The sequence below is a fragment of the Erigeron canadensis genome, chromosome 9, assembly GCF_010389155.1.
Source record: "Erigeron canadensis isolate Cc75 chromosome 9, C_canadensis_v1, whole genome shotgun sequence".
Taxonomy (NCBI): Eukaryota; Viridiplantae; Streptophyta; class Magnoliopsida; order Asterales; family Asteraceae; genus Erigeron; species Erigeron canadensis.
In genome coordinates, this window is record NC_057769.1 from 3,441,536 (window position 1) to 3,459,802 (window position 18,267).

An 18,267-nucleotide genomic window follows, 5' to 3' on the forward strand; every position below is an offset into this window, starting at 1 on the left:
TCGATCAATCCCGTAGATTTTGATACCCACTTTTCAACCTTAATTTTATTTCAACATTTTTATTATATTATTTTAGTCTGCGGATCAAAAATAACTTGATAAGGTTACAAGACCCATATATGTACGTCATAACAATTATGATATTTCTTTCCTATCAAGAAAAATAAAGAATGGTCAAATATGACAAAAGAAAAACAAAAAAAACAAAGACTATAAAACCAACCACCTATGACCAATCAACTATCATGTGAATACTGGGCGACTAAGTCAACTCCAATTGCATCCCTTGAATCTTCCAATATATAAAATATCTTCTCATTCATATAACCAAAACTTACAACTTTCTATAAATATATAACATCACCGCAACCTTTGATCGAGCTAAAAATTATATAGTTATATTATCTATATCTATAACTGTTTATCAAACATACCTTGTTTCCAGGTTTGTCATAAACTTTATATAATTTCATATATGCATTTCTTATGTTTTTTGTTATGTAGACTTATATCCTTTAGTTTAGAACTATATATATTTGGTCTTTTTTTATGTTAGGATTTCTTTTGATTGTTGTCTCTAAAAAATTTTAGTTGAAAATTTTGGCTAGTAACTTATAGTGCAAACTTATATAGATATGTATACAACTAACATAAATTGTTGTTATGGCATGTATCGGACTATGAATATTACCCCGTTTGGTGTAACAAACTTTTATACTTACGTTTGATGTAATTTTGTTACGTGTTAGACATGTCCTGTATATGAACTAGTGTGTCACGCTAATTGTATTTGTAATGTTTTGGGTTTTGTTATATAAAAGTCAACGGGGTATTCTGCCCTTTTACCCAAAAATGTATCATTTTTGTTTGATGTATTCTGTTCATTTCGAAAGTTAAAAATATATGTAAGATGGTGACAGCGAAATCAAAATGGTTGAAGAAATGAAAGTGATTACATCAAAACAAATCATGTATAGTTTGGATACATTTTTATACAGTTTGCCCGAATGTATGATATCTTTGATCTAGAATTAGCAGATACTTATTAGAAATGAGTTGTTCTGCTTGTAGATATATAATTTAGTCTTGTTTCATATTTTTTAGGGCTTAGTTTTGATTTGGTGTTTTCCAGGAGGTTATTATTTAATGGTCATGGAATCGAGAGAAGATGAATATTTTGATTACGCTAATTATTTGTCTTTGGATGATGAGAGCTTCTTGCCCGTTTTCAGTCAGTCGCCTGGCGTTACTAATGGATATAGATTCAGAGAGGAGCCTCCTTTAGATCTCAGTTATTTGAAAATTCCTGACACAACGATAAATTCTGGTTCATGTACTTCAGATGAATCTTCGTGTTTGTCCTCACAAGCTGGCTCTCCTGATGAGCTTTCTGAATGTGTTTTTAAGTACATAAACCAGATTCTCGTAGATGAGAATTTGGAGAGTAAACATAGTATGTTCCATGACCCGTTAGCTTTACAAGTGACCGAGAGATCATTCTATGAAGCTCTTGGTGAGAATTACACCCCTGAATCGAATGTTGAAAACCCTGAAGATAACTTTTTTAGTAGTGGTTTAAGCGAGCACAGTACAAATAGTTACCCAAGTTGTTGCAATTCTACCGATTCTTACTGTCCCAGTGGTGATTTCTTTGAGGTTAAATCATCAGTTGAACCAAAACCTTCTCTTGAATACCCTTCATTGTCATCATTTGATTCTACCTCTACCACTGGTAGTGTCAAAAATGATCAGTTTGGCACATCAAACTCGATGATAAACACACATATTGCTGAAAATATTTTCACTGATAGCGAGTCTATCTTGCAGTTCAATAGAGGGATGGAGGAAGCTAGTAAATTCCTTCCTCCTAGTAAACCTCTTATTTTGGATTTGGGTCATTACAACTTGCCTTCAAATACACGAGATACTTTTTCAGAGGTCTTTGTCAAAGAGGAGTTTGTCGATATAGATAACTCATCCAATCGGTATAGAGGACGCAAACATTACCAAATAGAAGATAATGGTTATGAGGAAGAAAGGAGTAAAAAACTGCCTGCTGTTCATTCGGAAGAAGATGTGTTGTCCGAGTTATTTGATAGAGTTGTTCTCTGTAACGATCCCGGAGGTCCATTATCAATGACCTCTTATGAAGAACCTGTTAAGCAAGTGCCGAGAAAGTTGCAGCAAAATGGACAAACATACAGGTATAGTAGTGGCTGGATTTCACATTCTTGGGGAGGAAGTTCTGGTAAACCGATGGATGTTAGGACTCTTTTGGTTAACTGTGCACATTCAGTTGCTGCTAATGATCATATGACTGCAAATGAACAATTGAGGCAGATAAGACAACATGCTTCTCCTCTCGGTGATCCTCCACAGCGGTTAGCTTATATATTTGCTAACGCTCTTGAGGCACGCTTAGCTGGAACTGGATCCCAGCTTTACGCCGCTAAAAGTGCCATGACAATCTCAGCAGCTGATAAGTTGAAAGCGTGTCAGGTTTATCTTGCAGCCTGCCCTTTCAAGAAGGTAGCCATTTCCTTTATGAATAAAGTCATACATGAAGCAGCCTCAACAGCGACTACCCTGCATATAATAGATTTCGGTATTGAATATGGTTTCCCGTGGCCGGTTATTATTAAGAAACTATCACAAAGACCTGGTGGACCACCTAAGTTGAGGATTACTGGAATCGAGCTCCCAAGACCTGGTTTTAGGCCAGCTGAAGGGGTAGAGGAGACTGGTCGTAGTTTAGCTAAGTATTGTGCAAAGTTTAACGTCCCGTTTGAGTATAATGCTATAGCAACTCAAAACTGGGAAAAGATTAAATTAGAAGAACTCAAGCTCCGGAGAAATGAGTGTCTTGTTGTAAACACTCTGATTCGGTTTAAAAATTTGCTTGATGAATCCGTTGTTGTAGACAGTCCACGAGATGGTGTTCTGAAGTTGATTAGGGAAATGAAGCCAGATATATTTCTGCAGACTGTAGTCAATGGATCTTATAGCTCTCCGGTTTTTGTCACTCGTTTCAAGGAGGCTCTTTTTCATTTCTCGAATATGTTTGATATGTTTGATGCTGTTGTAGACCGTGACGATGAGCACAGGCTGAACTTTGAGAAGGAATTTTGTGGGCGTGAAGTTATTAATGTGATTGCATGTGAAGGTGCTGAGAGAGTGGAGAGGCCTGAGACCTACACGCAGTGGCAAGCCCGACTGAAAAGAGCTGGATTAAAGATCAAGCCCTTGAACCGGGATCTTGTTTCTGAACTGAGGGCCAAGGTGAAAGCAGGATATCATAAAGATTTTGTGTTTGATGATGATGGTAAATGGATGCTACAGGGATGGAAGGGTCGGATATTGCGTGCTACTTCATGTTGGGTACCAGCCTAGCAGGCTTCTGTTGTTGATTCTATGTGAAGGCCAGGGGATTTCCTTAGTTGTGTCTTTTAGGGAACTCTCTTGTGTCGATGTCATGGAACTCGACAAAAGGTATGGTTTTTCTAAGTTTCTCTCAGTCTATTATTGTTACGATACGGCGGTGACAAAATGGGCGGTTGGGTAATGAGTTAAAGTCAAAACTAGTGACTTTTGTATGGGTAAATAAGGTTAGGATGACCCAAACTATTGATTTTGTTTCTTCACAAAATGTTATTGTGTAAAATAATTAGATGAGTGTTTCTATTAGTAAAAAATACCGAGTAACTTTTTATAGAAAATCAACTAAGAGGTTTTTATGGATTAGAATTACAGTCGCACTACTTTCAACCTGTATATTAGACATCAAGGCACCTTATCACCACTTTTTAAACTGAGTTATGTTTAAATTTGAACAGTAGCGGTTAATTCTATATATTGAAATGTTCAGGTGTTTTTTCTTTGTCAGGTGATACACGTTGGTGGCTGGTCCCCTTGGAAAAGATTGTGTAGGATAATAACATACAAAGACTTAATTTGAAAGCTAGCTAGATGTAAGTCATGTACGATATCCAGTTATCAAGTAAACAGGTGTGCTCAGATATTTTACAGTCTATTACATATATACATCCTAGTAGGAAGGCTATACTAATGTACTAGTATTGTTGTTGCTGAACTTTTTGGCTGTAGCGGCATAAGTTATTGTAACAGAAGTTTTGTCTGTAACTTTCCTCGTTTTGAAGTTGCGTTAGATGTCTGATATAGTAATATAGTTTCAGTTTGTGTGATGAAATGTCTTTTAGGCTTAACTGGTTCTCCCATTATGCATTTTTACCATTTCTAATGTCTTTACATGTAATATCAAAGATACTATCTAGGTTATTAACTAAATTTTGTTATAAAATACACGGGGATTTTTAATAAAAGTCTAACTGTTTACCATTTAAGTTTTCAGTTTGTGGGTCTGTTAACGGGAAAAGGAATTAATGGAATGACTCTTTTTTAGTACCAAGAGAGTCATGTAGTTCAGTAAATCAGTAATTGAGTCAATAGATTGAAGTGAATTCTGACTGGCAACTTGACTCATAACCGTAGCCACTAGCAAGTAATAATATTATACCCCTTAAGCGATTGAAATTAGACTGTGATTAGCTCACTAACGGAAATGTCAAAATTCATCACTAATGGATTGTCTCTTGACATCACATCCCCTTTGATCTGATAATATGAAAAACTGGCAATGTATACCGGCTCCATTGAACTTAGTTGCTGCAACAGTGAATATTTACAGAAATGAGGGTGCATGAGCTAGGTTGGTCTCAGCCGGTTTGAGTAATCCATTGATTGATTGCATATTAGTCTGATAGTTGTGTCAGTTAAGTATGTAAGTAAAGGTGCTATAAAGTCAGGTTTAGGAAAGGGTTAATGGTAAAAATAATGACCAACATTGTTTTTGTATGCTATAATTTGCTCACTGAATCACTAAGAGAACTCTGCACAAGTATTTCAGCTATTGTTATTATGATCTAAATGTGTTGCCATTCTATGCAAAATTTTTGTCCAGATAACAACTGATATGTACAATATTGTCCTAGATGGCTTCTTCTATGAAAATCGACTTTCTGTTAGTATGTTTATTCCTTAGACAATACTAAAGATCTCACATCTTAGCCTTCAATTACGGGAAAAACAAACAAAATCTCATAATTTAATGGTTATAACTTATAACCACATTTTGAACACAAGAAATCAAATTACTTGTTGAACACAAAAAAGAGTTATTCTTTTTAATTCAATGAATTTCTAGTCCCACAAGAGACTCATTTTGTTAAATCTATACTATTTAATAAAACAAACCACCTTTTTTTCCCTTAAACTTTCTATCTTTGAAAAATCAAAAATACCCTTCTTCCATATTCACTAATTTAAACAGCTTCATCTAATATGCCTATAATACCCTTAAAGAAATAATTTACAGTATAGATCATCCAACACTTAAAATAACTATAATACCACCTTTAACGTCAATTTCTTTACATTCACCAACATCGTTGCCTCCATCACCGTCTCCACTACCGCCCTCACCACCGTCACCACTACCACCTCCGCCATCACTACTCCACCGTCGTCGCATTGCGCATGTATAAGTCTAGTAAGAGTATAAATGAACGGAAAAAGTTTTCCTCATTTAAGTAATATGGACATGACGAGTCTTTATTGGTATATTTAAACGAATGAGATTTTTTTATTTAGGTTATCTGAGAAAGATTAGCCTTTTTGAATTAAATGTATATGATCTAATTAGAATATAACTAGATTGGTGCCCCGCAATGCAGCGACGGTAACGGAAGCCGTGACGGTGTGGTTATTCACATAAAAGTAATTTCATTGCGGCAGAAGATGTGATGAATTTTTGCGGTGGGATGTGAAATGGGGAACAGGGGGACGAATTATGAGTTAGGGCTATGGCTATGTGTTCGTGCGTGAGGGGGAGATAGAAACTGAATTTTTTAAGGGCATTTAAGTCAGAATCTATAAAATGAAAATAAGAATGTATTAGGATGAGGGGTGAATTAGACATATCAAGTTCCTAAACTTAAAGGTAGATTCAGTTTCTTTTATAAGGGAGTATAAATGTGAGTTTTTGTAACTTCGGTTGACCACCTTCAAGATTATACTTGATAATGTCAGTTTTTGGAACTTTAGTTGACCACCTTCAAGATTATACTTGCGAAAAGTTCCAAAATGATAACCATTTGATATTTAGAGGTGATTAATTAAAATTAGAAATCACAAGTTATAAACTTTCTTAAAGCATTCTAAAAAAAGAAAATGTTAAATGAAGCCCTTGGGGCTTCACTTAACATGCATAAAAAGGTTGTACAATTTTATATTAAATGTTGATCCCTTGATTTTTATGGTAAATATACAACTAAATAATGCATTTTAACAAAAACCCTTAGGGATTTGTTTAGCAAAATCCTTTAAAAAATTATGCAATTCAAATTTCATACCACTTACTCTACCAAAGGTAACATTCAATTAAGGTAACATTCAATGAATCACAATAATGTAACTCAATGATCAATAACATCATGTTTAATAAGAAAGATTGCATTAAATAAACTTAATACTCTTCTTTTAGCTTATTAAATGCAATTTTATATAAAAATAAGATTGTAAGATTATTATTGTTTTAGCCATTGGGGTGTTAGTCCATATAAGAAGGTTTTCACAATATGGTTTCTTCCTAGTGAGTCTCAGGTTCGCTTCTTGCCACATGCAAATGTGGTGAGGGAGTGTAACACCCCAAAGATTATTAAGGTAAAAGAAATTAACCCATTTTCATAGTTTTGACATTAAATTAAGTTCCTAGTATTTTATTTTTGGATATGGGGTTAATTTAGTTGGAACTTTAACGGATAGCGGGTAAAATACCCACAAAATTAGAAGTGGGTCGTCGCACCCCAAAATGTGCCAGCCATCCAATTTTGCTTGGAGTCATCTTCCACTCACTCTTTTCTTTTCTCCACCATTTTTCTTCATGCAAGTTTAACTTATTCCTTTCAATAATCAAAGCAATTCTCCCTTTAATTCAAGAATAAGAACATTCATAAAAATCTTCACCATCAGTAATCTTCAATCAAGTAATTAAAAAGTTAGGGTTTTGAGGTGTGGTGGTGGTGGCCAAATTATTCAAAGAAAAGAGGGAAGAAGAAGAATTTCCAATCTAAGTCTTGGATTATCTCTTTGTGGTTGAGGTATTGATTTCCCCTAACTTAGTTTTCATCTTTCTTTTGAAATTAGGGTTCATGGAGTGAACCAATTTAGAGATTTTGATAGAAATTATATTATGATTATTTTTCCCCAATACCTTAGATAACCTAGTTTGTCATTGAGTTATATGTTAAGTTTGACTATGAAATTGATAAGTTCATATGAAAATTTTAGTTCTTGAGAAAAGATGAGTTTTGACTAGTTATTGCATTATTGATGAAAATGGTAGGTTGAACTACCTAGTATTATTGTTGAAGAAAGTGAGACTCAATGACAAATGGGTTGGGTTTTGGGTATAGGAAGGCTAGTGATTGAGAATGACTAAGTTGAACTAGTCAAGTTGTGAATATGAGCTTATACTTGTATGCTATGATCATAGGTTGAAGCTTGTATGTGTGCATTATCGTTTTAGCGTTAATATTGAAATTGCGGAGGAGGTGAGTATATTTGCATACCTTTATGTTTATGTTGGGTCAATTGACTACCATGTTGAAGTTTGATTGTCCATGTGTGGAAAGACCACCATGTTGAAGTTGTTAGTCCATGTGTGGTAATTGATTGGCTTGTATGGATCCATATTTGTGTTTAGTGTGCAAGGTGAGCAAGTGAATGTGACATGACGATGTTATAGGTTACTTGCAATAGTCCTTGTACTTTGCCCTCCTTCGTAATCGTAAATGTATGCAAGTATATTCACTAAGCCTTTGCTTATATTTTTAGATGTTTACCTCTTATAGGTAGTTCCAAAAGAAGGAATTAGTGTTGTTGAGTTGAAGGAAGTTGGATTAGAGCTTGAAGTTGGTTTTGGAAGCCTTGAAGGTATTAAGGTCATTCTTGGGTGAATGACTATCTTTTGGTGTAGAGACTTAGAGATCCCTCCCCTCTTGGCTCTTAGTACTTTTGGTTTTGAAAGTCATGTGTTGTAAATCTTCTGTAAACAATCAGGTATTAAGCTTTTTGGAAAGTTGGTGTAATTGCAATTTGGGCAAAAATCGTATCAAAATGGGTAAACGACCCATTTGGTTGTGTTTATGGATGTTGTTTCAAATAAATATCACAACTATGTTTGTAAATGGGTAAAATTCTTGTTTGAACTCAAAAATGTTGTAATATGAGGTTTGGTTTTGAGTTGGAGAAGTTACAAGTTGAGTCAAGTATCAAATTGGGTCATTTTGTTATTCAGCATCAAATATGTGGCACGTACAGAAAGTAATGTGCCACATTTTAGGTCCTGTTCGGATTTAGGGTCTTTTGTGTAGCACACACACTTTGAGTGTGGCACATTGTAACTGAAGTCAGGATATGTGGCACATGAAATTATGCATGTGGCACATATTTGCTTCTGATCTGATTTTAACTCAAAGATGTGGCACATGCATATATGTGTGTGGCACATCTGGGTAAAAAAAAAACACTTAAAATCGAGTCGTGTCGTTTCAGGGAGCCTTGACAATGCTATACTCATCTAACACACGGAAAGCAAATCATTTAGGGCATTGCCAGGAGTCGAACCGTCGTGGGTGCATCTCCGTAGAGGTGTTAGTCATTTATCCATTGATGATTTTTTATAAAAATTTATTATTGTTTTGTTGTTAAAAAGAAAAATTGTAATTCTTCTCATTCACAATCTCTATTTATGTTATTGCCAACATGTTCAAATTTGTAGCTACTTGTTTAGTTATTTTCCTAAACAGGTTTTGCAAGCAACAACCTTAATGAATGTAATTAATATATTTAAAATAGTTATAGTATATTATTGTCATAGAATCCATGAATAGATTTTTTTATATAAGAAGGAACAATATTTTCATTCACGTTAAATATATCCTTTAAAGGTGTATTTAACAATTTTTCTTATATAAAAAAAAATTGGACGTGAAGAATGATTCAAACAATGTCACATAACACGCATCTAATCTTTAGCTTAATAAACTTTTCGAAATGTGTTAACACCTTTTTTACTGCAAAAAGTAGAATTGTGTTAACAATAACTCTCAAAGTTATGATTAATACAAAATAAACATTATAACAAACAAAATCCAAAAAATAAACAAAAATGCTTCACCATATTTCTTTCACTTTTATGAAGTTTTAATTTATTTAATGCATCATCTTTATCTTTATCTTTTCTTTATATATACTAAAAGGCAATTGATCAAATCTTAATTGACCAATCAAAACTCTCAATTTATCTAAATTATCAAATTAAACATGTTACTTAATTCAATTAATTAAAATTACTTATGTGTCGACAAAAACAAAAATGTATCTAGACAAATACAATAAAGATAAAATATAGTTATTCAATAGCTTATAATTCTACATAAATACTAGGAATGAATGTCGACCTTATGCTATAGTCTAAAAACCCCCCATCCAGATTAGTTATATATATATATTCTAGATCAGCTATATATATATACTAGTATTAATATTAATATCCGTGCGCGATACACGGTTGTCTCATAATTGTTTATATCTAAATTTTATTTTGACACATACATGATGTATTTATCCATTATGTTTGGTTAGTACCATAGTTGGAAGAAAAACAGGGAGATCTAGGTTAAACATGTTCTCAAATTATGCAAACAAATGAAACTTGAGTTTTATAGATACAATTATTATAAACAGATAAACTATAGAAAACAAATGTATACTTCATGAAAACCCACGATATGGTTCTGAAGAAACACAAAGAAGAAATTAATTCTTGAAAACCAATATGATTTTGAAGAAAACGAAGATTAAATTTTCACATAATTAGAAAATACTGTAACTATAATAACAAACCTACCAATGATAATAACCAAGAAAAAAAAAAAAAAAGAGTTTACCAGTGATATTCTTTTAACTATAGATGTTATATAAGTGAAGGGTATATATATAAGTATATAACATTATATATTGTAAAACAATAATCTTATAAAGAGGATAAAAATTTCACTTACAATAGCATTAATGTCATAAGCAACAATCGACTTGTAACTTTACCTATGTTCTATTTTCCCTCCGTTTCAGTGATAAGAACGTAATAGCTAACTAATAACGTAGTACAAAAAGCGTACATGTTTGAAAGATATATAAAAAGTAATATTATTAAAAATTATTTAGATATGTAGACAATAATTTATTATCAGTATTTGATATTAATAAGGTAACTTGAAATTAGGAAATCAAAAAGTCACTTGTCGCTTAAAGAATAAACCAAGTGTCGATTAAAAAACCATTCAATCCTGTTTTAGTTTATTGGTATATATATTATATATACTAGGGATTTTTGCCCCGTGCGATGCACGGTTCTTGAATTATATTTTCAAAACTTTTAGTATTTAATCAATAAAATTTCTAATAAGCAACATTTAAATAAAAAATTATATAAAATTAATTGAAAGTATTTAAAAATCTAATATTCAAAATTTTCTTAATATCAGATTCACTACATTAATGAGTGGAAAAACAAAATATTAGAATACATACATACATTTAGCAATAACAATTTTGTGAAATAAACTTGATATACTGACTTAGACACTTCGTACAAAACACATATTGATATAGACGTATTTATAGGTTAGTAATTAACAAACTTATATATTGAAAAAAGGTGCTAGCAATTATTTATTTGAAAACAAGTAAAAAGTTGACTATTTTATCTAATATATTGTTATTTTATTTTATTGATATTGTAACGAAAAAGGAATGTAGTATATATTAAATGGAAAAATTAATGGAGATGACACATAGAAAAAATCTTGTGTGGCAAAGTATAAAGATAGTTTTAAGTTGAGTTAGATGGCTTTAGAATGCTAGGATAACTACTGTTTTATTAGATATATATATATATATATATTATTAAAAGGCAAATGGCCTAATTTCAGTTACCAATCACAACACTCAATTTCTTAAAATTAATTAAATCAATACATATCTAAATTAATTTATACTTTTTGGTTTTCCATCACCAATTTACACTTAACTCCAGTTTAAAAATATTTAATACTTTATTGCATAATGTTTATCTAATAACAAAATATAGCTAAAAGTTAGAGAGTTTACAACATTAATATTTATATCAGTATTTTATTTTATATTATTAAATGTAATAAAACTAATTGTAATACTATTGTTATGAATAATTGTAATCAGTCTATAATTAGAATATATTTAGGATACATATTATTTTTATATAAATTGAACCCTACAAACCAAATCAAAACACGCAAAGTCTTTGAAATCCCACGAACTAGTCGTTACTTTTATTGTTCTTAACAACTATGGCTAACGAAAATAAAATAAAAAACTTTTTTGTAATACATCAATGAAAACTATGTCAATTATGTATTCAAAGTTAAGATATTGTTTTTGTAGAATAGTTTGTATAAAAGAAAGTTTACTATAACATCCCGTCTTATATTATTTAGCATTTAATATTAACATTTGAATATCTTAGTTCCTTTTTAAGTATATTTTTATATATAATGTATAAGTTTTTTTTGTTTCATATAATAACTCTTATATTGAGAATATTATAAAAGAAGTGTATTTGACACGAGTCTAAAATCTAATAACAAATATATAAGTTGATAGAAAAATTGATTGTAGAAGGTTTTATTTTGATTTCTGTTGCATTTGTTCTTTAGTTGAGTAGTCGATGGCTAATAACATCTGTTATTAAAAAAAAAAAAAAAAGAGATATCATATCACATCTTTTAATAAAGATTAAAAGATAGGTATCACAGTCATGAATTATTTAATTTTACGTTTATGTCATCTATATAATAATGTGATAAATTAATTAAAAATAAATGGAAAAAAAAAGTGTGTGTGTAAAGTTCTGTTCTAGTATAACCCCTAAACATATAAATGTCTAACTAAAAGGTCCAATATGTTAAAAAGTTGTCAAAGTAAACCCCAATATAAAACACCCTTTACAATCCAACCCCCCTTTAAATACTATACTTCGATTCCGAAAACAAAACCAATAAAAGGGTTTACGAAGGTCTCACACAGGTTTCTGATCCTCCCCTGTTTTATTTTAATCATCATCCAAATACTTAATTGGATTATAAAATTCCAATTGTTTCTTAATTCATATATTTATATAAATTTATACAAGTGGGTTTTGCATAAATAAGTGTTATATGATTGACTTTGTATAAAAGTTAATTGCTTGACATTATTTGCGTTAAATTTATGCAGATTTTGAGTGGCGTCTTGGAAGATTTTGGTCAAGTTTATTATGGCATTGGTATGATTTTAATTTATATAGTTATTGATGTTTTGGATGTTTTACTGTAATTGTTTGATCTTAATGATGTGTTTTATTTGTTTGTCCAATGTGAGTGATTGGACTTTGAAGTTTGGATAGTGTAAGAATGTGGTTTAAGGTTATGTTTTTGTACTTATTGGATGTGGTTGGGTTTATGTGTGTATAAGGTGGCTGGTTTAAACAAAACCTTAAAATAGTTTTTATGGTAGAACAAATAGGAAAGAAAGAGATGATGACACGTGTCAGTTTTCGGGCGGGGTTGTATTGGTGTACATTACTTTTGGGTGGTGATCCGTACACCACTTAGTTTTAACCATACATTGTTTTATTGTGTTGTACTGTACAACATTTTAAAACACATTCGGTTGTGAAAGGCTAAATATAAGTGGTGTACAGATCATCATCATTACTTTTGTAATGTTTTGATTCACACCAGAGTAAAATTTGATGCATAACTGACATGTGTTATCCTCTCATTATTTCTTATTTGATGTACCATAAGGTTTTGTTACAATAACGTGGTTGTAAAAATTCATGTGTGAGTTGAGTGTTAAAGGGCTATAAGCTTTGGGTAAGATGTCGGAGTTTTTCTAGGCTGATATTGGAAAGATCTTAGAAGTTGTCATAGACTCATAGGGGAGAGATCGTTATGAGAATTTTTGCTGGATAAGCGTTGTGGTATGTACTCAATAAAACTTAATGATTATTAATGTTCACCTTGATTTGATTTGTTGACAGGCGGACGATGTCCACAACCCTCCTTCAATGTTTGAACAGAGTTATCGTTGTTACCCTGTTTCTTTCATTGATAAGGTTTGTAATCTTCATTTGTTTTAGTAACCATCATCCAAACTGCTTAAAGATATAACCAAATATTTTTCTCAACTAAACCATAGATATGCACGACATTATATGCATTATGAATGATAGTTTGTGCAGGCAACGCACTTATAAGTGCTACAATTTTAGTACATCAAAATGCTTATTGTTTCGATTTTTTTTTTCTTTTTATATAATTTTCATGTATTCTATGCAGTCTCATTTGGAGAAGGGTGATAAAAGTAAGTCCCATATATGCAATTTATGTGCTATAACTCTCTTCTTGTAGACTAACTTGGTTTAATTTGAACTAACAATCTTTTTTTTTTTTCCTTCTACTATCAGTTATAATGCCTCCATCTGCTCTTGATCGCCTCGGTTAGTAAATTGTTCCATCCTCTGTGTTTTGTTTATTAAATTTTACTTCAATTTTAATACTTGATTGACTAGATATTTATGTTTTCTGTTTTGTTCATTGTGCAGCCTATCTCCAGATTGATTATCCAATGCTATTTGAACTCAGAAACCCGTCTGCTAGTAAAGTTTCTCATTGTGGTGTGCTTGAGTTCATTGCAGATGAGGGCTTGATATACATTCCGTACTGGGTAGGATCTGTCCTTTTATATGGTAATTTGAAAAAGAATAGTACATTTGCTAAACTTAAATTTGACAATTTCATCTTAGATGATGGAGAACATGCTTCTGCAAGAAGGGGATGTCGTAAATGTCAAGAATGCTAGTCTATCAAAGGGAACTTATGTGAAACTTCAGCCTCACACCATGGATTTTCTTGATGTATCAAATCCAAAAGCAATGTTAGTGTTATGATATCTTATTTTGTTTTTCATTATAGTAGAAGGGGGAAGATAGGAAGTCAAGTAACGAGTCAAATGAGTTCTGGTCAAAACAGAAAGGTGTTTATGCAGGCTGGAATATTGGATTGACCGTATAGTGTGTCAAATATGATGACACTTTTTTCTAATAAAATTGGTTCAGGTGTTGCATGGAAAAGAACATTTTGGCCTTTTGATTTTTAACACGTTCTCTTTTTAAATATTTATCGAGTTTACCTCTTTCACTCATTGGAGATAAAACATTTACCTGAATTGACCCATTTATGAATAAATGGGCTCAAATTCTTACATGTATTGTAATATCGGACATTATCTAATTTGTGTTTATTCTCTTGGTACTATACCAGCTTAGAGACAACGTTAAGAAGCTACTCCTGCCTAACCACTGGTGATACGATAATGGTGGCATATAATAACAAGAAGTTTTATATTGACATAGTTGAAACTAAACCATCAGCTGCAATAAGCATCATTGAAACAGATTGTGAAGTTGACTTTGCACCACCACTCGACTATAAAGAACCTGAAAAGCCTTTGAAATCTAAGGCTCCTTCAGAAGGTTCTTTTCCATTTTTTATGTTAGGAATTCTCCAGTAATTCTTTTTATGTTATTTTTTGCTTAAAGTTCTATAATGTAATGCTGAATGGCACAGCTCAAGAAGAAGAAGAACCAGCTAAGAACTTACCCAAGTTCAATCCATTCACTGGTTCAGGAAGACGATTAGATGGGAAGCCAGCTGAGCCTGTGGCTGCACCGCTGCTTCGACCACACAAGGCAGAGGCTACAACCAGTGATAGCAATGGTTCTACACCATCAAACTCTAATTCAAGAAAACGTTCTGGGAAGCTTGTTTTCGGGTCAAATGCAGATGAAACTCCAAATGTAAAACCAAAAGTATGATCAACTTTTTATTTCAAAAGCAATAGTTCAAGTAAAAGTTGTTTTTTTTCTCCTTTTTTTTCCCCCATGGGTAATTGAATGCCTTTTACTCAAATTGCAGAGCGCCACAAAAGAAGCAAAAGACACAAAAGAAGAACCGCCTAAGAAGGAAGAACCAAAATTCCAAGCATTTACAGGGAAGAAGTACTCCCTAAAAGACTAATTTAATGAATCTAACGTTTTTCTTTTATAATATATGTTACTCGTTCAACATTTTTTTGTGCATTCCCAGAAATCTCCTTTTGAAACCCATGTAGCCTTGTGCATTCACTAGAATTTCCGTTTAAGTTATTATTTTCTTCACCATTCCCAGTGATATGTGATGTCTTTTTAACTGGTATATTTCTTGTTGCGTTGCAAATAACCATCGTCCATGAAAGAATGCAAAAAGAACACTCGCCCGATATACATCAATATAACCTTGCAAGTACAGGGCAAGTCTGATTTAGTCCACTGGGGAAATGTATATAGCTAGTATTGTTTAACGTTTGAAACAGATTCAAGAGTAAACGGTGACTTTAAAGCAATGACGTTGAGCAAGAATCGAAGAAAGCAAAGTATCATATTTGTGGAAGCTAATCCAAGAGGCCAGGTGGTATGGTGGACTAAAGCTCCTGGAATGGTTAAGGAAAAGTTCGAAGGACCAATACTTCAAGTTAATGACCGTGTGGAGTGTGGTTGTATCATATTTTAATTTTTGTTGTCGAAATAACTTTGATTTCGTTATTTAGGAATGGCAACAGTATCTTAGACATCACCAAATTTACTTTCTATTGAATACGTGGAACACCATTGACCCTCCTCTTCCGCACCCCTTCGAACTTCATCATATCCACTGAAACACTTTTTCTCCGCCGCTCTAGCTTGGTTAATGTTGACACACACACACATCATGAATGATAACGTAGTTGCGATTTTGACCCAAATTATTCCTTTGACCTCCAAGTCTTTTGGCACACAAATTTTATTATTTATAAAGCCAACTTTGCCCTCTATAATTAGTTATGATATACATGTCTTTATTAATTCAATTCACTACTTCACTATATGTTTGTAACATCATTTATGAACGATCTTGACAGTCATTGTAATAATGTGTTGACAATCGTTACGATTAACTACCAATTCTGATATGTTTGTCCCAATACTATGCACGTAGACAATAACGTTAGTGATTGCAATGTTCATCCTTCATCAATCACTTTGCGTGACTATGATTTATTCGATATCAGAGGATTTTTGGACTAAGCTCAACTACGAGTTAGGAGAGTGTAAAGTTTACTCCTACTTGACAATCATTACTATAAACTTTCAATTATGTTAGTTGGTTAATCATTGTTTGTGTTAGTTAACTTTAAAATCCATATACATTGTGTTTTCTTCCATAGAAAATCTTTCTTGATAACAATGATAATGTATAATCAACAATGAATGGCAAAACCGACACATTCCTAACTTTTGATCCAACATAACAATCACCAAAAGATTCAAATTTCCAATAATGTTATGTCCCTCGTTGACAAGATATGTCACTTGTCTACTATACGTCTCTAAATAATTGTCCCTCAAAAAGAAGGAAAAATTGTACAAATGTAAATGTGAATTGTTTTGTCATAAGATAATATACAACAAATAATTTATTGATTGTCAAGTCTTCAAAAAAAAAAAAAAGTTTAATACTTCGAATCCGTTTGTTGTAATCAATATCCACACATAAAATGATTAATGGTCTCTTTAAATGAAGTATTTCAAGAATTATATGTACAAATAAGAAGACTTCCTACTATGATATTGAAGTTCTTTCATTCCAACCTGAATCTTTTTATCATTTTTAACTCACTAATATCTTTAAGAGTTTTCTTATTTGCATGACCGTGAACTCGATTACGGTTCGTTTTATATTCCAAACGTAGGTAACTGATCACGAATCACATTGGTAGCAAAAAAAAAAAAAAAGAAATAAAGAAAAAATGGTGGGTTGACCCTGGTCTCTAATGTCTTGGAAGCATTTTTAATTTCCAATTATGAGCTCACATGACGAGCTCACACACATGGGCTTCCTAACCTTTCACATGATGAGTCGTGAACATAATAAAACTTCAAAATCATCAATTAGTTTACTATATTTGTAGAGTAGAATTTCAACCAACGTGCTTCCTCTCAATCAAATATGGTAGTAATACTACATGGAGTGGAGTGAAGTGTATAAAAATCAGAGTAAATCACAATAATATCCGTCATATTTATCACTTTTTATGTGTGAATCATAATAGATCTTTTGAGACATATCAGATTTAAACGTGTAGTATGGATCACTGGAGGATCTTAAAGGAAGTCATGCGCAGAGCAAAAAGTCGTGAGAACAAAGAATAATCTTATGAAAAATATTTTTCAAACGAAATATGAATAAAATAACACTACGAATGATTGTTTCTCAAAACAATATATTAATATTAAAATGTAAATGTATTTTGTTGCAAAAATTTAACATGTAAATATATATGTTCATTCATATATGACGCTGAGACAATTATCTAATTTTATTAAGGAAATCTCATCAGAATTCTCTTTTAACCCTTTTTTATTTATAGAACCGCTCAAACTTATACATACACACCCATCGAAGACTTTTAACTACATAAACCCCACACATTGTCTCCTATTAATTAATTACATAAATACTCTGCTAATAGAAATTGAAATAGTACTTTATAGCATCACCCAAAACGTTGACTGGTCAAACTTAATTTGAAGCACAGCCCCAGCTTCCATCATCAATTTAGTCAAAAGATTCTTAACAGAACATTCAAAGTTCAAACTTGCCATATATACCATGTGAACATTTCATATATACACCACCTGCATATATTAATGTTCACCATTTACAATTAATACGAGTAGTTTTTATGGGAGTACTTGTACTGCAAAACCTGAATAAGGAGTTTTCTAGATACATGCTTAATTAATTATTAAGACTTTTGCTTTCCTGATAGTAACTTTTCATTCAGCTTCAAAATTCAGAGTTTTTTTTGCAGCAACCACTTGTGTGCTTTTTCATGTTGTAAGACTTTTGAAATTATTGCCAAGTGTGACTCAACCTTGACCACCTGGATTTGAAAAATGTCTTATTAATTTACTCGTGTTTTACCCAAAGAGTGTACGTGCAGATTACAACTTCCAGCATATTGACC

At 32.2% G+C, this 18,267-nt stretch overlaps 2 protein-coding genes across 3 annotated transcripts; both read left to right on the forward strand.

Annotated features, from left to right (window-relative positions):
* The first annotated feature begins 335 nt into the window (after positions 1 to 335).
* On the forward strand, positions 336 to 4,140 carry LOC122582485 (scarecrow-like protein 14). The gene is made up of 3 exons (XM_043754882.1): positions 336 to 445; positions 1,133 to 3,489; positions 3,884 to 4,140. Exon 2 carries the CDS (start codon positions 1,147 to 1,149, stop codon positions 3,388 to 3,390), a length of 2,244 nt encoding a protein of 747 aa, XP_043610817.1. The 5' UTR covers positions 336 to 445; positions 1,133 to 1,146; the 3' UTR covers positions 3,391 to 3,489; positions 3,884 to 4,140.
* Positions 4,141 to 12,165: 8,025 nt separating this feature from the next.
* Positions 12,166 to 15,392, forward strand: LOC122582100 (ubiquitin fusion degradation protein 1 homolog). 2 transcript variants are annotated; one of them, XM_043754457.1, is made up of 10 exons: positions 12,166 to 12,204; positions 12,394 to 12,442; positions 13,202 to 13,276; positions 13,500 to 13,524; positions 13,628 to 13,660; positions 13,766 to 13,887; positions 13,967 to 14,097; positions 14,484 to 14,695; positions 14,790 to 15,031; positions 15,138 to 15,392. In XM_043754457.1, exons 2-10 carry the CDS (start codon positions 12,434 to 12,436, stop codon positions 15,237 to 15,239), a joined length of 951 nt encoding a protein of 316 aa, XP_043610392.1. In that variant the 5' UTR covers positions 12,166 to 12,204; positions 12,394 to 12,433; the 3' UTR covers positions 15,240 to 15,392. The 2 variants fall into 2 exon arrangements, with proteins under 2 accessions (XP_043610392.1, XP_043610391.1); XM_043754456.1 differs by lacking the exon at positions 12,166 to 12,204 and adding an exon at positions 12,291 to 12,309.
* Positions 15,393 to 18,267: the final 2,875 nt, after the last annotated feature.